Source organism: Lipophrys pholis (genome assembly GCF_963383615.2).
Source record: "Lipophrys pholis genome assembly, chromosome: 14".
Classification (NCBI taxonomy): Eukaryota; Metazoa; Chordata; class Actinopteri; order Blenniiformes; family Blenniidae; genus Lipophrys; species Lipophrys pholis.
In genome coordinates, this window is record NC_137633.1 from 11565778 (window position 1) to 11588277 (window position 22500).

A 22500-nucleotide genomic window follows, 5' to 3' on the forward strand; every position below is an offset into this window, starting at 1 on the left:
GAGAGAGAGGAGAGAGAGAGAGAGGAGAGAGAGAGAGAGAGAGAGAGAGAGAGGAGAGAGAGAGAGAGAGAGAGAGAGAGAGGGGGCTGATTTAGCAGGAAATGTGGGAGACAACTTTAAAATAGCACTGTGTACTGCATGTACACAGTCTGGGCTGTTTGAGCCTCCACCCATGTGCAACAACATATTAATACACAATCTGAGGAGCCCTCCGGTTCATCTCCGGTGAGTCAAGTCCGCCAGACATCTCCGCCGTGGGCAGGTCGAGAGGCTCAGTGATCGAGGAGGAAGTCGGGACTTCCTGCGCCACCCTGCCTATGGTCCTCTGCCCTCATGACACTGGAACTCGGCAGAGTGACGCAGAGAGTGTGCACATGCAAACGCGCAAATGTGCAGACATGTGCACAAATGGACCCACAGCTGATGAGTCGGCCACGAATGTAACGAACATCCACATTTCTGCGCTCTGCAACAGGCTGTAATTTGAGGCCGATTTCCTGTGGGATTTAAATCATAAGCCGAAGAGATGTTTACGTTTGAACACTGAGTCTTACTGTATGTGTATACTGTGCGTGCGTGCGCGTGTAGGTATGTGTCAGCACATTCTTTAAAACGTTTGAGCTTTTCTACTTTAAGCTACTGAACTCAAAGTTGCGTAACTGTCATAAGGAAACAAGCTGAAAGTATTGTCAGTTATGCCGGCTGATGACTCTATCAAAGCTTTGATGACTTCATCAGCATCTGAAATCAGCACGTCGCGAGTTGAAAACAAACCATCGCTACGGGGCCTGTAAGTCTATATTCTACTAACCGACTGCCTCGGACTCGCGTTTCAAATTAAGCATGCTCCTTTCAATACCGACGATGAAAGAAATAGTATAACTCTTGAGGTTGTGACAGCACGGCAGATTTTTTTGCCCCCAGTTATGTAAAAATCACCTCTCCAAGCCAAATGCTGTATGGGGTCTGAAAGCTTTGTAGTTTGCTGCCAAACAGAAGTGTCAGACTTGTGCTGAGGTCTTCAGGCCCACCTCTTGTTTTTTGCCCAGAAGCAAAAGCAGTGGTTTGCTCTCCTGTCTGGTCAAGTGATTAAATACCAATCATAACTGCCCTTTGTTTATTCCATCGTTGGCTTTTAGTTGACATTACCATCAAAGTCACATATCAAAGGTGACTTATTGAAAAAATCTATCATTTGTATGTTATGCAGAAGGAAAATGGTGAATAAACAATTTCTAAAATATATACAGTTACAGTATAGTTTCATAGAAAACAGATTTTAAAACTATTTAACAAGTATATCCAGTGTCTTGACTTGTAGTGTTTTGTAGTGTTCGAGCCATTTGTATGAGAAACAAAACAACCTTTATAACAAAAGAGCAATATTTTGTTTAACTGTTCTCCAGCAATCATTTTGCAAGAATTTTGTTTCCCTTTAAACGGTCAAAGACCTTGAGTTTGATATTTCGCACGAGGGGGGGAAAAAATGCTTGCAAAACAGCTCTCACAATACGATGTTACTATCTCCATCTTATCCTGCTATAATCGTTGTGTAAACGACCCTGGAGCACACATGCCTCGATCTGTTTAGTGTTGAGCATGGGGCCTGGGTGCCAGCCCATACCTCCACCCAATCTACAGGAGGGGTGCCGTCGGCCGACCTACTTCTGCCGCTGGATCTGCTCCAGAGGAGAGCAACGTAACGTCTGGAGGGACACTGAGCCCAGCCGCGCTTTGTTCTCCAGATCCCAACATGCACAAACACACACCCTTGCAGCTGCGCGCATACCCATGAAGCGCTCAAATGTGCGTCTGCACACAAAGGCCCCCACACACACAAAGAGAGTTTTCAAAAAAAACAACCACAGACAAGCGGCCATATTGACACCTGGGCAGATGTGCAGTGGGGTTTTTTCAAAAGTTGCTCTGACATGACACTGTGGTTCCTGCACAACGGCGCACGCTGACATCTGGAAGGTGTACTCTGACATAAACCGTGGTCACCTCGGCACAACACCCAAAAAGAATACGCATGAAATAATGAAATTCTTATGTAACTCAGACACACACACACACACACACACACACACACACACACACACACACACACACACAGACAGAGTCTCTCCGTCTCTTTTACGTTCACACGAGGCGACTCTACGGTATGTAGACGCAGTTGTTTTGGGATTAGTAACCGCGCAACACATAAAGTAGGCACCACATCACTTATAGCTTTGGCATTCGTGCACACATGCATGGAAACATGCGCAAATATTCCTGACATACATGCGCAAGCATGAACGTGCACACAGAAGTGTACACAATCCAGACACTCATGACTCATTATATCCATTCTCTAATCAGCCCTAAATGTCTAGAGAGAGAGGGAGAGAGAAAAGAGGTGCAACAGCTGTTGGTGTGTAAACAGACTGAAGAGTCATATAATCATTTCCTGCTCTCCTTGCCTCACTCCCTTCGCTTTCTTGCCCACTTTTATCCTCAAGATGCAGCAAATTCTCAAATGTTGACCCACTAAGGCAAACCGCAGTACTTGTAGTCATTTTTACTAATTTTTTCCCTTCTGTACACAACCTGTTATGTTTGTATCCAGCTGTGCTCGTCTCCCCTCTCCACCTCCTCCCCTCACTTTTCCTCCTTCTATCTCTCCGCTTGTTAATGTGGGGCATTCCTGCTCTATGAGTCACAGTCTGAACAGCGCCGAGTTTGTGTCCAGAGAAAGTGTGAGGAGAGGAGAGGAGAGGAGAGGAGAGGAGAGGAGAGGAGAGGAGAGAAGAGAAGAGAAGAGAAGAGAAGAGAAGAGAAGAGAAGAGAAGAGAAGAGAAGAGAAGAGATTGTGTGGGATTCAATGGGGGGGGGGGAAGAAGGCAAGACTGGAAGCTGTAGATTAGAAGGGACTTTCCCCCACTCTCCAACATTAGATTCCACTGTTTCTGTGTTTTGTGTGTGTGTGTGTGTGTGTGTGTGTGTGTGTGTGTGTGTGTGTGTGTGTGTGTAGTTCCTGCTGGGTAATGAGAATAAGTTGAACTAAGTATACCTGCTAGACTGAACAGAGACAAATGATATAGGTCAAACTAGATTCTCTTTTAGATCTCCATCTTAGAAAAACCAGTGCCTCCAATCATTCCTTGGCCTCCCTGGCTGGGCCCACCAATTGACCGACACACACTTCTGCCCATCCAATCAGATCAGAGCAAGGGAGAAAAAAAAATTTTTTGTCGGGGGGCTTCCCTGTGAACTCTAAACACACAATGTAAACAATCACATGTGGAAGTTCTGCAGCTGTGCAGGACGGCACCTTTCAGAGGAGATTCCTTGAAGAGGCTTCGATGAGTCCTGTCACAACGTGCAGCTCCCATAGCAGCATGTCATCAATAAAGCTTGATCCAATCTAACAGAACCTAATTCTACAAGCAGCAGCAGCAACACGTGGACAAGATTCAATATTCTTAGGTCCTACTGTGTTATGATGATGCTTTATTTGATCAAAAAAAAAAAAAAAAAAAACAGCAGGCAAAGCAAAGAAATTAAGTTGGAGTTATGGTGGAACTGAAAGAAACGAAAAAGAAAAAAAAATGGGACAAGAAGGGGCAAGGAAGCAAGGGAAGGAGGTTGGAAAGAGGGAGACGAGAAGGGAATGAGGGTGGAGAGAGAGAAGTGCTCCAGCTGTACCCTGAGCTTCAAGAGAGCCAAGAATTTGTATCCCTGGAAAAGATCTCTCTCTTTCTTTCTGGAAAAATCTGCAAGTACTCCCACTGCACAGCTGCTGCCTTCACACACACCGAAACACACCACTTTTTATGTGCTCATTGACATAATACATTCAGTAGCCCCGACCCCTCACCAACCCACCTTAGAGCCAAACCCAGCTTATTCCTAAAACTTCATGTTAACCTTTAAAGCCATTTTGATCGTCACAATGCAATTTTACCACCCAAAGGGTATTAGGATCCCAGTTTCACACAAAGAGAATGAAACAGGGGCGTGCACACACACAACCTTACTAACAAAGACAGACACAGTAGTCTCATGAGCTTTGGTCACTCTTCCCTTCCTAACCACACCCACCCCCAAGTTGCCCTAAGAGGACCTGTCCCAACTGCAAAGGCAACCTTCCTCAGCGCTGTCAGACCGGCCCAAGTCAGCAGCAGCACAGGGGTGGCCGGGGTCATCGCATAGAGGAAGTGGCCTCACCCGGAATGCATGGCAGCAGACACGACCAGACATGTAGCGTCTGATTCTCTCTCTCTCTCTCTCTCTCTCTCTCTTCCTCCTCTTCTTTCTGCCTGTCTTCCGTTATGTACACGGTTTCATTCTATCATTTTATTTAAACTCTGTTCCTTTTTTTCCCTCTCCTGTTCCCTCCCTTTCTCCTTCTGTCTCCCTGTGCCCTACTGTGTGAGGGCATTGAGTTTATAAGTGAGCACTGGGCAGGGCATACAACAACAATCAACTCTCTCTCTCTCTCTCTCTCTCTCTATGGGGGCTTGCTTTCTCACACACACACACACACACACACACACACACACACACACACACACACACACACACACACACACACACACACACACACACACACACACACACACACACACACACACACACACACACACACACACAGAGAAAAGTCAAGCTCTTAACTACCTTGTACCAAATGAACCAAACCAATCCTCTGTGCCCTTTTGTTTCTTACAAAGTACTTCTGAGGAGAAAAAGCTGGGAAAAGAGAAAGGCAGGTATGCCAGACAAACCAACACACACACACTCATACAGTGCCCAGAGGGATCACATTCCTTTGCACACCACCTGGAGTTAAGAGTTCATTCCAACTGCGACCAGTTTACCGAATCCAGTGGGACATGACAAAAAATTCAAAGTGCACAGTGAAAACACAATCAGAATCAGTTTCACAGTCCACCCACCGGGGCACAAATGAGTAGGTAGAAATAATTTCCTCCATCTAAAGTTCAGACCAATGTCAGCGAAACATGCACATTGAATCATGCAGCCAAACATGCATTACACACACCCAGGAGATTGCCATTATATGATCCCACTCTGCCATGACTATCTCCACCCATCCCATTATCCTTGTTTCCAGCAAGATACGAAACATATTCCATAACTACAGATTCAAACGTCATCGAGTCAGAGCCAGGGAGGAAAATATTCTACAGCACTATCAAATCATGAACACACAACACATGAAGATCTTCATATCTGACAATTAAAAATTGTTCTTTCATAAACTGTGACGTTAAGCTTATTAGATACAGGTGTGGAAGATACTGAGGCTACTAGTATATAATCTTTCTGGAGGTCCAGTACAAACGTATTGGTGACTGTTTAAAAATTACAGGCGAGTGATCGTGTCTAATAACGTCAGTATGTCAAGTACAACTGAATCAAATTTACGCTCGGTTGCAAAGTTAAATACATTGTGGAATCTCTCAAAGCAATTGAATTAGGTCAACTGGACTTGACCGATATGTCAACATCAAAACACAAAGCTTAAATATCAGCTTATTTCAAAAAGTTCAACACACAGGTCAACTTGACTATGAACTTCACACATTTTACGCACACTGTCCAATCAGAGTGGGCGTTAGCTGGACTCCAACGCATGATTGAAAAGCTCCTGCCACCACTGCCTCTGGTTACAAATAGCGAGAGGACTGTCGAGAACAATACTCTCAATTAAGCACTTCTTGGAAAAATGTATTGTGCCTTTTTTCCTCCAGCTTGATTGGAGCCATCCGGCTTGTTGCTAAAGCAGACCAACAGACTTTCCTCACTATATTTCTCTAATCCGACTCATTCCATTTACACCAAAAGGCTCCAGGAGTACGAGGACACGCTCAGGCGCACGGCTGATCATTGAAAATCTCAGCAAGCTTCTGTAGCAATGCAGTGAAGTCAGCGAGAGCAACATCATTGTCCATCCAATTCGGACAAATCCTGAAGCGTGAAGAAACTTGAAACACTCGGTCAAGGACGAAAAGAACAAGAACAGAGAGAAAACAGAAGTGAAAGAAAAAACAGATTGACAGAAAACATTTCAGCTGTGAAAAGTATCTGATTTGTACCCACATTTATAATTGATTTTATCTTATGAACCCATCCCCTGCAATTCCACCTCATGTTGTTGCTTTTTACCTGGAAAAAAAGGACGTGTACCCCCAAACGTCTGTTTCTTGCCATTGCAATATGGTTACCAACTCAACTGTCACTGTCAATTCTTATGGCAAAAGCAAGGTCACCATCGGTTGTGAAACTTGAACGCTCTGCAGACGGTTGAAAAACTACTTGGTGAATAAAAGAAAGCAGTACAATCTTTAAAGAACTGTGGCCCTGCGGTTTTAATGGAGCATCAACTCATCAAAACAAGGAAAGTATCTGTGAGATTGAGAGTGTCCAAATTGCTTTTGGAAAAAGTGATTATATTATACTGTGATCGGCGCTGAGGTAAGTGGAACCTCTTTAATGACAGTGGGGTCGATCCGTGTTCGGACAACTCTTAAGTTGTGAAAAACGACAGTAACGAGAAGGACAGACAGTAATAACCACATAGAGTGGAAAAAAAAAAAAGTGAGCAGAGCTTTAACATCTGCTGGCAAAACCCAAAACATACCTTGACATGATTTACACAGCGACCTGCTCAGATGACACACACACACACACAAAGAAAAACCAGCCCGGCAGACACCACAGTCCTGAGGTAACAGTGGCAGTCTATCCCAAAACTATTAATTCTCAGAGGAGTACTCTAAGCTACCAGGACTGCAGCTGAAAAGAGCACGATGGATCCCATTATATCACTGCAGTGAAGCTGCACTGACAACGGACTTCATCACACAAACAGGCTGCGCTCCCAGAGGCCAGCCTGTACAGGAAAATCAACCACTGTTACATGTATACATACAATTAATAAACACGTTTTAGTAGATCTTTTCATGAGAAAACAGCTGCAAACACACATTTCTTTGTATTCATGAGTCATTTAGACTTGTTATTACTCATTTGTGACACAATAATTTATAAAATAAAGGAAAGAACACCCAAAAATATTGGGAGCACAATTGTCTCTATAAATACAGTTATACTGTACCGAAGGAAAAAAAAAAAAAAAAGCTAAGAAGCAACACATTATATATCAAGCCTGTGTAATCCTCTGCATACATAACGTATCCATTCTGTAATATAGTCAGGAGAGCTCTAGGTTTGAGGCCAAGAGCAATACCAGGAGATCCTAGCGTACACTTTTCTGCTAAAGGGGAAAAACGGTGAGAAACAAGCTGACTACAGTAGGAGTTCCAACTTAGAACATTCTTGGAGCAAGGAGACCTTTCTGCAACTAAATATGCACTGTGGTGGAAACTTTTTAAGGGAATGAGGACATTTCTCCACTTATCGAGGATGCTCTATCTCCCATATACATCAGGATTTTTGTGAAGAGAAGTTGTGTTTCTCAAAAAGACGAGTGGTTTTGAAAACACGTGCAGCACGGCTTCACCCCAATCTTATTTAAAACTCACATATTGACATATTTTTCGAGGCTAACCCAGATTTTATGCATCACACTCGTGCCCTCAATAACTCACCAACATGATTTTTTCTTTTGGTTTTGATACTGTTGCAGGGACATATCTTTTGCAGCTAAAGAATATGGTAAATGCAATAGCAAAAAATACAAATCTACTATTAAGTGATCAGGGATTTTCTTCCTCTTCTTTCAGTATCTGACATTTAAAACACTATAAAATGAACAATGTGCAGATTGGGCCCTTCTCAAATAAAGACTAACAAAGGTGAGCAAGAGTTGTAGGCACAATATTTGACTTCTGTCTTTTTATTCAGCCACTCGTTAGCTTTAGCTTTAAAATTAATGACTTTTACCGTAGCACGACTGTAGTACTGTTTATTTATGCACGATTGTACAAATAATAAGGTCTAATTGTCTAGTAGTGGACATGAGTTGACGAAGATAATTTCAAAATGCCAAAACGCTAACTTTCGCGGGTCCGAGAACTCATCCCTGTGGCACTCCATCAGTGGGACGACTGCTGGAAGCTGCCACCCAAGTCTCCTGACGTCACATCCTCTCTGGCAGGGCACAGTTTCCTGCTCTTCACAGCCCTGGCCTCATCATCCCTCATAAAAGTCCAACAAAGAGCAAACAAAACAGTAAACCAACACAGCCTTGTAAAACACACATAGACACACACACACATGCACACAAATGCATATTAACACACTCGCATTCCAGAGCAGGGTGCTCTAACACACCCTCCAGAGTCTTGTGCTTTGATGTGAGTGTGGGAAAGCTCAGGGGAATGGCTGGAGTGGGGGGAGGAGCAGAGAAAGAGAGGCAAGGGAGAGGGAAGGTGGGGACGTTGAGAGACTGGGAGAGTGAGTGGGGGGTCAGTTAAAGCTGACCTGCGGAGCACGAAGAGGTCAGTCTGTTTGAACAGGGGATTGGAGATCCTCAGACAATCACATAGCCGACATGCTAATTGGCAGACTGATACTGGAAAGGATTTAGAGTAGAATGCACTGATTCACCGCCAATGGCACAAAGAGACTGCCCAGAGGGTCACGACCACACACAATGGAACAAAGCAAAAGATAAGAGGGAGACTGTAATAGTGTACAGCTGAAAATAGACCACTGAAACCACAGTCCAGCAACGGATGACCTGTCCAAGATACATCCCGAAGGGGGGTGCCATCATGGGCTCCAATACTAAGGATCCTAACTTCGAAGAAATGCTGTAGGTACACCAGATGGATGAATAGATAATTCGACACATTTTTCGACCTATAAGTACTACAAAATACCAAAAAAACACAAAAAACTCCTTAAACTTGTGATGTTCAAAGTTGAAAAAGACAGTCCATCTAAATGCTGTAGTAAAGTCCAGAACGCAAACATACACTTCAGTCAATAAACAATAAACATTAGAATAAACATTAGAATCAGAGTGCCTGCTATGGTACAGTGTGACAAATGGGAAGTCAGGAAGGATCTACAGTTTAACCACATTAGTGGATGTAAGGATTCAGGAATCAGTACAGTTTTTCCACTTTGTCTCAGGAAAGGTATACATGCAAACAGCAAATACTTGATCATGTTAACAAATGTTCATAATGCTGTAGTTTACATGCCAGGCCACTCGTTGGTATTGTGTTTATGTAACGGGACCGCATGCAGAGAACAGTGCGAATGCAGTTTACTGTTCACATTTGGGGACGCTGCTGTGTAAACAGGTGCTAAAAAAATTCAAGGGTGTCACTGATGGGGCACATTTCCCCCACTACAACAATCTCAAAGCTCTTTACCCTATTAGTCAAACTCACCCTTTCACGCACACTTGGTTGCTTACGTGCCATTGGAAGCATGTTGGGGTTCAGTGTCTTGCCTAATGATATGGCGACACATTTGCAGAGCAAGATGAGGGATCGAACCACCAACACTGGGTTTGGAAGTCAACTGGTTCTTCCAACTGAGGAACAGCTGCCCCAATTATTACAATGAATGCAAGAATAGTTCCCAGTTACTATCAAAGGTACCTGATGGTGATCATGTGACCTTAATCATCAACGTTATAATGGCTCAGAGAAGTAAATTCACTCTCCACTTCCCTTATTGGGAATTGCCTAATTAAATGTATATGAACTGTTTCATAAGTATGGGGTAGTTTTTGCCTTGTTGTTTTACGATATCTGCGAAAGAAAGAAAATAGGTTCGGAGCTGGGTTTTTTCTGTCTCAGTCCATCCCTGTGTCAGAGTAATTGGAATTTATTTTAAAGTGCTCAGTGTGGTTGTACAGGGATTTCATGGACCCTGAGGTTATGGAATGTGTTGGGCTTAATAAAATTTTACGTAAACTTTCAGTTCAAATAAAAGTGCATAATTCAGCCAGTAGCACTTAGCAGCAGCGAGGCTAATGAGCAGCACTTAACATCAATCCAGCAAATACAAAAGTCTCTTTTCTGCTCCCCGTTTGCCTGAAGGTAGAGACAGATGAATGAGGGGGGGGGAGAAAAACTGAGGCAGGAAAAGATCATGCAGAATGTCTGAAGGCTCATATGAAAGAATCTCTTCTGGCCGCCGTGTTGACGTCTCCAGGCCGGTTCTGCCTTTGGCAGAGTATCCGCGCCTGTGTGTGTGTGTGTGTGTGTGTGTGTGTGTGTGTGTGTGTGTGTGTGTGTGTGTGTGTGTGTGTGTGTGTGTGTGTGTGTGTGTGTGTGTGTGTGTGTGTGTGTGTGTGTGTGTGTGTGTGTGTGTGTATGCATGTTTGCATGCATGCACCGCAGTGCAGCAGCTAAACAGAGGTTACTTTATAAAGCTGGTCGCTGGCTGTGCCCAGAGGTCCCTGTAATCTCGCTCCCTGTCACACACACTTGCGCACAAGTACGCTGAAGTGCAAACACACACACCAGGCACAAAAGTATACAAGCACGGGCAAACAGGGAGCTCTGAGGTCTCGGTAATCACACCGAGTCAGTCTAAAGAGCGACTCAGTTCGACTTCAAGACACACTGCCACACTCCACCTCTCATTAAACTCACTGACCTCCTCAGCGAGAGATAGAGAGAAAGAGCAGGAATTTGAGTGTGTGTGTGTGTGTGTGTGTGTGTGTGTGTGTGTGTGTGTGTGTGTGTGTGTGTGTGTGTGTGTGTGTGTGTGTGTGTGTGTGTGTGTGTGTGTGTGTGTGTGTGTGGCCCCCCACATTAATAATATCTGCATTCAAACATGACCTCGAGTCCTCAGCCTCCCATCCAATTAACTGTCTGCAAGTGAAAGGCACAAAAAAAAAAAAAAAGCACTGACAGACTCAGACTGTGCCTTCAATGCTAAATTTTGTGAGCAAGTGACCACATGCAACCACACAAATAAACAGACAACCGCAACACACCCACTGCATCAATACTGTCTTTTTGCAAATCAGTGTCTCGCGTCCCACTCATTTATTCACCGTAGATTTTCCCTCAGACATCTTTTCACAAGTCACTGATCCATAGCTCTAATTCTATCTGTCGACTGTATCTGCACGTCCTCACATCCGTCCAACCTATCATGTACTGCTTTTGTCTGGTATAATCTGTGCCCGTAGGTCTGCCAGCGGCCATCACTCTGATTCAAGGGAAAAATTGAATTACACGGCGGCAGGCAGAAAAAAAAAAGGAGGCGGGATGTAATTTGTTACAATGCAGAGTGCTGTGGGGCTGTGGTGGGGGTGGGGGAGGAGGAGGGTGGTGGTGGTGGTGGTGGTGGTGGGGTGGGGGGGCAAAGTTTCTCACTCTCTCCCTCTGTCTCAAAGAAAACCTTCACTCGGAGGGCAGCTGAAAAAGTGAGAGAAGAAGAGGCAGACAGACAGTGGGATGGAGATGGGGAGGAAAAACAAAGACGTCCTTTCAAAGTTTTCTGAGCAACAGCTTACACCTCTGACATCATCAAAGTGGGACAGGGTTCCAAAAGAGTTGGGGGAAATCCCACGTTGCCGCCACCTCCTTCCGTCTTTAAGAGCTTCTTAGTGGCTTACATTTCCAGTCTTTTCATGTACCGATACCAGAGGCAGCCAGGGAGCCCACTCTGTCTTCATCTGTCACTGCATTCATCTCGCACCTCTTCATTTGGCCATAACGCCAATGGATGTCACCCAACCTCATTCCTTAGCGACACCTTTATGTTTTATCCATTACTCCCCAAATTGCTTAAAACTAAAACTAAGAAGGAGTTCTCTGGAGTTTGTTCATCTTTATTTTAAACATCTAAGAACTCTTCATGCCGCTGTATGAAAAGCTTTTGCTGTAATGAGCGTAGCGAATTACTATAACCACATCAGACATGCTTGAAATTTCACCTCTCGCTATATGTGCTCCTGAGTCGACGGATTCCTCTGATAGAGTGTGATGGTATAATGGTAGGGAGCGAAATGAGAGGAATGAAAAATATGTTGAGTTCTAACAAGTTTCTTTAGATGACTAAATCCAAAAGAGCAAAAAACTTCAAAGTTTCAGTCTCTAGCATCAGTCATGGAAATGTACTTCAGAAAATCCAGTTTCCCCTTGTATCACTTGGACTTGATTGGCCGATTTCTTAAAGAAACGTTGATGGTAAGTATAACTAGCATATCCGAAACACCATGGTCCTTTTGGGGAAGACTGAAAGTAGTAAAATTGTTTTACAGTTTGGAAAAATCATTCGTCCTTTTTGTCCGAAGCAAATGACTGAAATGAAGGGAAATACCCAGTCGCACTGTGACACACATCAGAGCCACCAGCAGGCCACATGATAATGTGATAATATAATAACGGAAGAGAGTACTGACCCTGGATGCATTGCAGTGAGCCGTCCTCAGCCCGGATGGTAAACGTCTCGCCTGGGTTGACCTGCACCAGGATCACCTGGACCAACACACACACACACACACACACACACACACACACACACACACACACAAAGAAAAAAACAATAAAAAAAAGAAAAAATCAGCGAGCTGAAACAAATCAAGTTGATTGATCAAACAATTAAAGATTTCACGAACATACATTCATCTCTGAAAATCACAGAGGAGACACTGCTGGGTTGCCTATACTCTTGCAGAGGTGACATAAGACACCCAGCGTCGGCTCTTAAAGGAGGGCGGACACAGAGTTCACACATATGAATGAGGTGTTAGATAAGCTAATGGATGAGACGCTGCTGCTGTCACACACACTGACACACACACACACACCCTGATGTGACAACTGTTTTTTTTTTCTCTCTTTTTAAGCGATGCTGATGAGAAGGAAAACGCACACAGGTACACAACACACACAGCTTACACAAATTTAAACGTATGGCCAGGAGAGCGTGTACATAAATGAAACGAAGACAAATGACGCTGCTTTGAATTTCTCAGTGTTTCTGCTTAAATGTGCCTGAAGAGATGAAGGATGCCTTACCGTCATATTCTCCGCATACAGATTGTTGAGAGTGTACACGTGGCTGTAGACATGAAACAGGTGACCCTCCATTGCACGCTCACACACTTAAACACACGTGCTCGTATTCAGGCACACATGCATGCACGCACACACGCACACACACACACACAAGTGCAGCCCCGTCTCGGCTCTACAGGTGTGCTGTTGTAAAATCCTCATATCCTACGTTCCTCCTCTAGTGTCTGCATCTTCTCCCATCTCAGCGCTAACCTGCTTCTCTCCCTACGACACACACACATTTACACACTTCCTGCTCTGTCTGCTGCAGCGGCTGCTGTTGCTATGGGAACCCCAGCATAGTACAGGGCGACCCATGTCTCTCAAGAACTGAGAAAACCCCTATATCAGACCATGTGGGAGGGTTAGTGTGACAACTTCACACATGCCACAATCACACTGAAATGGTGTGTGAGCACACTTGTTCAGTTTTGATAACACAACATATTAAAAATTATCAGCTGTCTTTTGGGTTTTTTTCCCCAGACAAATTGGAGCATCAAGTCACAAAACTGAACAGCAGCCACGGTGAAAAGATTGCTTGGCATCATCACAAGTTTGTAATTATACATATAAAACAACCAATAAGGTCATGATATCGAAAAAAAAGGCCAATTTAATACAATCATAATTGAGAGTGTTGCATAATATCCACTATGCCTATTTCTAAGAAGCAATCTGGACAAAACCTGCAAAAACATTTTATTTTCGAGGAAATGCAGTCCTGTTTATCTATCATTTCATTATTTGTTGAAATTATATTGTGAATATGTTTTTTATTGAATAATTTAATAGATTATGATTCAAATACCCTGTTACACCATCGGTATGTTATTATGTTTTTGGCTTTAGGATATTGAAAAAGATCCAAATTGTACATTATTGGCAGGGATTATGTTATTGTACATTATTAGAAAATTGGTTGTGACTAGTTTTAACTCATTACATTTTTTGTCACCTAAAATGTCACACTCTGGAAATAGTAGGTTTTCTGATATATTTGGAACTGAGAATAAGGGAGGTGGTAGTAAGTTGGTACTCGGTGGAGTGTTGCAGCAAACTAACCCACAATGCACTAACTCAGCCTCACAGCACCGTCGGAAAGAAAGACCAAAATAAAGTGGGATTTTCCTTAAAGAAGGACAAGTTTGGCTATTTTCAGCTAAGCAGGCACAGAAGTCACAGAAGGAAAGAAATAACCGAGGAAATCCATTTTCTAATCTAATACAAGATTAGAATGATTCAGACATTTTATTTATACAAAGTTTACATAAACAGCTAATTGTCTGAACTACCACTAAGGCGACATTTAAAATATCCCTTGTATATTTTTTTTAATACTTGGCTGTCGTCTTTTCAAAATCCTGACAGAAGTCTGATCTTGTTGTTGGCATGTAGCAAAGCAACAGGCCAAAAACAGGTGTAGGCAAGCAGACAGACAGGAAAACTAATAGACAAGAAAGCAGACAAATACAGAAGTATATCCTCAGACTCAACACAGACACTTGTGTGCCCACTCACACGCGCGCGCTCACATGCACACACAGCAGAGGAAACAAATGAACACACACTAAGAAACAAACAAATACACACATGCAGACTCAAATCTATATAATCAACGGTCTAGATCGCTGATTCCACACTGGGAACCCAAGTTTAAACTGCAGGGTGTTACAATAAAAAGAGCTCCCTAAATGCTGTGTGCTACAGCCAAACCCCCCCCCCCCCATAACTGTTATGTGTCGCAGCCAAAACACTCCCACCGCGTTTCCTCTGGGCTGTGAGCGGAACAGGCCTGCGATGATGCATAAACATCAACAACATAACTCATCGAACAAATACACACACACAAAAAAATGTGTGACAACAACACTTAGACGGAGATCAATTAACTCTGATGTTTTTAATTATGCTGATCGATCCCTGTTGCAGAGTTTGGGGGGGGGGGGGGGGTTGCACTTTGAAAGTGATCCAGTTGGCTCAGCAGAGAAACAGCAGATTATTTTCAAAGTACATAAAGTAAAGGCCTGGGATGCATCAGTGAAGCCTGCGGGCCAGCTCGAAGGTGGTGGAAAAAGAAAACTTTTCAAGGACTGAATGATGCATGTGACTGCACCTGTAAGGTGCCATGGTGACGACTCGTGTTCCTGTTGCAAGCAACATTCTTTACTGGAACAGCTTGGCAGGATTTCAATACCGATAGCATTAACACCTGCGGTTCTGAAGAACCAACAACAGAGAGAAGAAGTGTATCGTCGCATGTCTTAGACATGCGTGGTCACGCAGTCAAGTCTTATTCTGCAAGGACAAATGAATGCGACTGACAGATGTGTTGGGGTGAGAGTGTGTTCATGCGTGTGAATTTACCTGCTGCGCTGCATCACCGTTAACCATGTGAGGCATGAGAGGGACCTCCCCGTTCAGGAGGGGGGGCGGAGCCAAGTCCAGTGGAATCTGGTCTGTCATCATCATTGTGACGTACATTCATGGAGAAATTGACTGAACTGCCCTACCTGGGGAAGTACAGAGGGGGGGGGGGGGGGGGGGGGGGGGGGGGGAGAGGAAGGAGAAACATGACATTATCATTCTGCACACATGAAGTGATTCAAAAGATGTTCATTGTGAAATTAGTTTAAAGCAGTAGGGGTCAAAATCATTTTAGCTCAGGAGACACATACAGTCCAATTAATTGTTAACTGGGCTTTAAATGATACACTGATAGCTGGTAAGTATGATTCGTCTATAAAGAAAAAAAGAAAGAAAACTGCAACCTGAAAATCTGCAACATCATCTATGATTTAGACTGCATATGTAACACTCCTGGGTTCAACTGAATTAAAATGGCTTCTGGTTTATCAATAATGCAGAGAAAAAAAGGACCACCTGGTCAAATGTTCTCCAAGATCCAAAAGCTTAAACCATATTGCACCTCTCCCACCAAACCCAGCGAACTGCCACACTAAGTTACAGCTGAGGGGCTGAATGTCTGATATTATAATCTTTGCTGTTGTTTTTTTTACAGTTTTGCCTTCTAATTATAGTTTTTGATGATTTTGTCCTTCTCAGAAATGAACGTTAAAACATCCCCCCCCAGACAACCAAGATTTCTCCTGCTGCCCCCTACTTCCAGGATAACACCGACCAAACGGACTATTTTTGTGAACATTGGACTTATTTTTCAGTTTTCAGGCCTTTGTGTTTCACTTCCAGGATCGCCAGAGCGGATCATGTGACCTGCATGTGTTATGCTGCACGAGTAACTTCTGGTCACAGTATTTGCTTATTTTATTACTTGTTTTTCTCTGGAAGAAAAATGGACATTTTGAGACGATGCCCTTTCTTGCCACGTTGTCTACACTGAGTGCAATGAACAGGAGCTAACTTTGTTTGGCTGTGTAACTCCTGACACGTACAAAGTTACACTGGTCAAACCTTTGAATATACACTGTACAAAAACTAATTAAAATGTCGATGACACTGCAATTCTTTCCACCTTTTTTGGTAAATGGTTAACTGGTTTTTTAATTGTCAGCCTCTACCAATGTTTATCGCACAATTCCACTGTTAGAAAACTATTTTCCACTTCGATCAGGTGTGAAAACCTTTTCTTTTTCCTTTTTTTTTTTTTGCATTGTTGGGGAGCTTTTATTAAAATTGCCTGCGTCAGTTGGGTTCACTGCCGCCGTGCAGTTTCCATCCCAATTTGAACTTTAGTCTAAACCACACTATTTCTATTAGGAGAGGCATATGTGAAGGACGGTTCAAAGCCAAGCCGCGTGCAAACCGGAATAAACAACTGAGCAGAATTAAAATCTAAACAAAGTTGCAAAAAAAAAAAAAAAAGCAACGACAACAAACAACTTTAACAGTTAAGTTAACAAAAGCTATGCATGACAAAGAAAAACAGAAACAAAAAAGGAGATTGGATTCGCCAACGTTTCTCGCAACGCTTTTTTCCCTCAGACTTTGCTCAGGCATTAGTAAAATCCAACAAGTCGTACCATGTCAATATAAAAGAAAAAAGATTAAAGGGGCCGAGCTAAATAGGGAGTGAGAGACGAACTCAAAGCTCTTCATTATCAAGAATAGTCTTTCAAAATACAGGAGGAATCAAAGTTAATGTCCTCTTTGTGGGAGCATTTCTGACAATAATAGAACAGAACCATTGGATGAATAAGGTTTTAGTTTGAGAAATGAATGGCAATAAGTGCATCGGATGATTTCTTTGTAAATACAACAAAGTAAATGAGTATTACATTTAAACACACACAGACACACACACAGCAAAAGAGGAGAAGCCCTTTGAGGGCCTCTGGGTCTGATTCTAACTGGAAACTCAATCTGGAGACGGTGTCCTTGCTTGCGTAAGAATAGCAGTAAAAACCAAAGTGCATAACTGCACAAAATAAAAACAACAACCAAGGCTTTTCATTCTGAGTAGAAAATAACAAGGCATCACCGAAACTGGATTTCGGGAGAGAATTCAAAGGAGCAAAAGCGACGTGTGTCAGCTGTGCACGTGGTCCTCATCAGGGTGTTTAATGAAGCTGCTAACCCCAACCTCAAAACTCAAAAGGTCTGTATGGACACCCACCCACACACACACACACAGAGTGTACATCACACAAATGAATACACAGCTCAACCGCTGAAGCTCCCGTACGCTTACGTCAGCAGACATACATACGCCGTCTCTCCTGGGAAATATATACACACGCACACACATATACTGCAGATAAGCTAAGAACACAAGCCAAAAGGTTCTGCTAGAGCCAACCAAGCTCACGCACACGCACATACAAACAGACTCATTGCCAGAGGTCGGTTTCTGAATGATGTAGGTGTTTGCATTCATTGCGGGTGTGTAAAATCTCTGCTAAATAGCTGCAGAGAGATTGGCTATGAGCTGTAATTATCAGCCATTAGCATTGGCTATTACAGATGAACCCAAATGTATGCATGCATCTTAAGATTGTTTTTTGGGGGGTTTTTTCCCAGCCTCCATGAAGCTCATTACTCCTCTCTGGCACCCGCGCACAGAGAAAACGCACCAAAGCCAGCTGTGTGTCACTGCACATCTTTTCTTTCAGCTGGTTGTCTCCCGGTGAGGTCGTTGAAAGGGTTAGTGGATCGTACAGCTGTGTTTCACACTGACACAACAAAAACACACCCTCACGCCATCCCTTCAACGTCTTTCAACATTTCTCAATCTCTTCTTTTAAATCCTGACTTTGTTCTTCTGCCGCCTTCTTTCTCCATCTGAGCCCCGTTCCCAGCTCAGCCTGGCCATCCAGCCTTGAACACACATACACATACACACACACACACACACACACACACACACACACACACACACACGCACGCACACGCACACACACGCAGAGTTGCGTCCAGGACACACATCACAGACAGATGGTAACACCACTGTCAGCTCTGCCAGGAAAAAGAGAAGAGCGAGACAGCAAAGAGAGTAGAGAGGAAGAGAGAGGGAATAAGTATGTTAAGGGGTCGGCTTAGATGATGAATGAAGAGTGAAGACGGAGGACGGAGGACGGAGGACGGTCCAAAAACATCTCTCACAACAACTGCGTCTTAAAATAACCCCTAATTTTCCTGAAGCAAGTATTAATCTTTGTCACTTAAGAATACGCATCACAGTTGCAAGTACTGTCCATTGTCTCACATCTGAAATCTTCAATTACATAATAAATACAATATACTCTATCAGAACCGTTTTCTTGGCTAAATAACACAAGTAAGGTTTTAGGCTCCCGAAGCAAAATGAAAACACGTGCAGTTTGTGATGTGGGGTAACCCCAACTTTTAAAGAAAAAGCTCGACATTTTATGAAATACAAATGCAAAACTCTAAAGATTTTGCTGGCCGATGCCACAATCCAGGTCACCAGAGAAAAGTCAACGTTTCAAGTGAAAATGCATCATTATGCGTGTGGGGTTTTTTTGGGGGGTTTTTTGCGCCGTAGCAGCATCTCAAAAAATTAGTGTTTTCCTCCGTTTCCACGGAGACGGAGTTGGAGCATTTTCGAAAAGCTCCACCTCGGGAGCCATAACTGAGGACGGATTGTCATCATGAAAACGTCATGTAGTTTTGTGCTAAGCTCAACTAATCCTTCGGCTTCACATCCCAAAAAAAAGCACTCAGAATAAAGTTTGTCAAAGTAAATGTTTGATGTTCTCGCTGTGTTTGTGTGACAGACCCTTTAGTACGTTGGGGTCGATTCCCCAAGAGGTGGACGGAATAGTTTCTTGTTTGCTTTTTGAGGAAACCATTCTCAAACCTTAGTTATAAAACTGAATAGACAACTAACCTTTTTCTTCTTCTTTCCCAAAATGTAAAACTATCTCTTTCCGGTAATCACAGAGCAGCTTTTGGATGAATATAATTGCATTCGTCTTATAGATGTCTTGTTCCAAAGCTTCTTGGCATTGCGATCTTCAGAATTTAAAGACAACGTTTGCTACAATTTGGAGGAACTGATGGGTGAAATTGCACAATGGTCAAGCAACTTTGAGGGGAAAAAAACCCATTTGTCTCCAGTCACACAGACCACTTTGTCGATTTTTCAAGCGTTTTTCTTTAAGGTTCATTGATTGGGTGAAAAAAAAAAAAGAAATGCAGATGTTGATCACAGGATGTAATGTACATATCTGGAATGTTAATGAATCAATCCATAAAGATTGACCTTTGTTTTACAATGGAAGCAATATAGGAGGGATGTTGCTGTTGAAACATCACACAGACACACACACACACACACACACACACACACACACACACACACACACACACACACACACACACACACACACACACACACACACACACACACACACAGAGTGGTTTCCGCTCCCCGGTGGAATGTGGAGGAATAAGGTGTCGATTCCCAGCAGGGATAAATGTTAAATAGAAAAATTCCATGTTAGATCCAGAAACAATCAACCACTTGTCTAAGAGTGTGTGTGTGTGTGTGTGTGTGTGTGTGTGTGTGTGTGTGTCCGTGCATGTGTTTGTGAGAGAGCATAAGTGAGCATGTGTGCTTGTGCGCATGTACACGTGTCTCTACCATGAGACAGAAAGCCTAGTGTAAGCATGGAAACTGTCCCTCTGAAATAAAAAATGCATAGAGTAAAACATAGATCCCAAAGCTGCACACACACACACACACACACACACACACACACAGTCCCAGATATTCAGGGGCAGCTCTGACTTCATAAGATGACAGTCCTTACTCATACAGTCATTCATCATTCGCACACACACATACACACACACACACACACAAGCACGCACGCACGCCCAGTGACTCCAGTTTGTCCCTCCTGATGAAACATAATGGATATTCACAACCACCTAACAGACTGTCTGACTTACTTCCAGTCCGCCACTTCACACCTTTCTCCCTGCAATCACTCACACAGCCAAAGAGGCACAAACACACAATTGTGCAACCACACAAGCGCGAGCATTCATGGCTGGTATTCCCTGGCCTGATTAAATATGGCCTTAAACACTACAGGTAAGTATAGCAATTACCACGTAAATAGCAGTCATTCAAAAAAAAAAAAAAATAAATCATCTAAAAATACGAATTGTCTTGTGAGCACAACATAGACTGTTACTTCCCCTTCGCTTCGAGTGAGTGGATTATTCCCATGAACACAAGCTAAAAAGAGTGTGAAACTAAGCATGCTCACTTCTACTTCCATCTTGCACCATGTGGACTTTCTTTATGATGTAAAGAAAATCAAAACAAATGGGGAATCATTGGGTTTCTACCACAATGTTAAAGAAAGCAAAAGTGAAATCCCTAAAACGCTGGCTGGATTTCATATTGAGGCTCAACAAAACCATCTGTAGAAACTCACCCAGGTCATGGGTGCTTAAGGTTTAGAAGATGACCCCTCTTGAACTAATGATTCCTCTTGGATGAAAGCAAGTCCAGTGTCCTTTCAAGACAAGAAACAGGGACCTCGACAAACTGACTTTGTTCGTCCCGCAGCGGGAGAGATCAAAGTGAGAGGATTTGGGGAATCCGTATGTGAGCATGTCTGACTCCACGCAACTGAGAGCCGAAGGAGACCTCGAAACAGGGGATGCAGAGAACTTTTACGGTTGAGTGATAAAATAATCCTCTGGAACTGGAAGAAACCAAGAGAACCTCCTTTTAACCAAGGGAAGGACCAAAGTTGCTGCTTATGAAAGGATGTCTTACAGGTTTTTAAGACAGAACAGAGACATGTCTCCTGCAATGAGGACTGAGTGGGGGCACATGGTTTGTAATTATCAAAGTGGAGGTATGATTTTCTTGGAAAGTTTTCCTTTTATACTCTGTAAAGCGACGCCCCAGACAAGTCACCAATCACAGATCGATCACAGACAAACAAACACACACTCACTCTTTCACACTTCCAATTAATTGTAATCACCAATCAACCTCAGGCTGCCTTCCTAATGACGCGTCATCGTTAAAACTGAGCAAACCAAACCCAATAATTCTCTGAGTGGAAGCAGGCTGACAGTTCTCCCTGGATTTGTCACAATCGTTTTCATTAAAATAAAATAAAAAAATCAAATTAACAAAAACAAATCAAAGTGTTTAATTTTGCTCTATTTTTTCCACATTAAAAAAGATCTAGACAAAGTGGATCTCAGATGTGAATATTTAGAATAACAAGCACTGCGGCCTTGTGTTATTACCCCGCAGGTTGTCTTCAGGAACAAAAGGTTGCTCATGTTGACTTTTTATGTCTATTTGCACTGATAAGAATTGATAAGATTTTCGTTCTGTTTGTCGGCCGACACGACTCATCATCCATCATCTGGGTGACAGATTTGTCATGAATGTGTTTACAGCTGTGATTTGATGTAGTCTGGATGACATTTTCAAATGGCTCGTTCTGACATTTGTTAATACTTCTGGTCAGACTTTCCAAATAAGGATGATGCATAGTTCACACATGACTGAGACGACAAATCCTTTTTAGAAGTGAACGTGTCACAAAGAGATAAGCATTGATTTCAGATGCAATCCTGCTGTCCCTCAAATCACTACTGTCCGGGAATAGGCAGTGAAGGAGACGGCAATTTATACGAGTTTGGAACGTTGAAGGCTTTTCTGCAGGAGAACACTTTTCTACATTTGTTGGTGGGTGAGATTTAGTCAAATGTGCTGCATTTGGTTTGCATGTGTCGCTTGGTCAGTCGTTAATGTATTTGCACAGACTGGATTGTAATGTTGTCACTTTACGAAGCGACATGTTGTCAATCCGACTTACACAAGCAGAGAACCAGATAATCTCGACGACACACAACAGTCAAGCAAGAAGACTTACTGTGATCTTGCGGTCCACTGTGGTGAGGACACCGAAGACAACCACTGTTTCAAACCCTGGTAGAAACTGGGATAAGCTGACCACAAAGTGCAAACAATGGCTGTAATTTCCCCCAACATATGCTCAACATGAAT

At 43.1% G+C, this 22500-nt stretch overlaps 1 protein-coding gene across 2 annotated transcripts in view; it reads right to left on the bottom strand.

Moving 5' to 3' along the window:
* fndc3ba (fibronectin type III domain containing 3Ba) overlaps window positions 1-22500 on the bottom strand; it is an 88393-nt gene that overhangs the window by 48980 nt on the left and 16913 nt on the right. The window contains exons 1-3 of one of the 2 annotated variants that reach the window (XM_080480948.1): window positions 22367-22500; window positions 15378-15523; window positions 12353-12428 (exon numbers count right to left, since the gene is read on the bottom strand). The exon at window positions 22367-22500 is cut by the window's right edge and continues 58 nt beyond it. In XM_080480948.1, coding sequence (XP_080337074.1) covers window positions 12353-12428; window positions 15378-15494 — 193 coding nt within the window. In that variant the 5' untranslated portion in view covers window positions 15495-15523; window positions 22367-22500. The remainder of the gene's footprint in view (window positions 1-12352; window positions 12429-15377; window positions 15524-22366) is intronic. The other variant, XM_080480947.1, reaches the window with a different exon arrangement.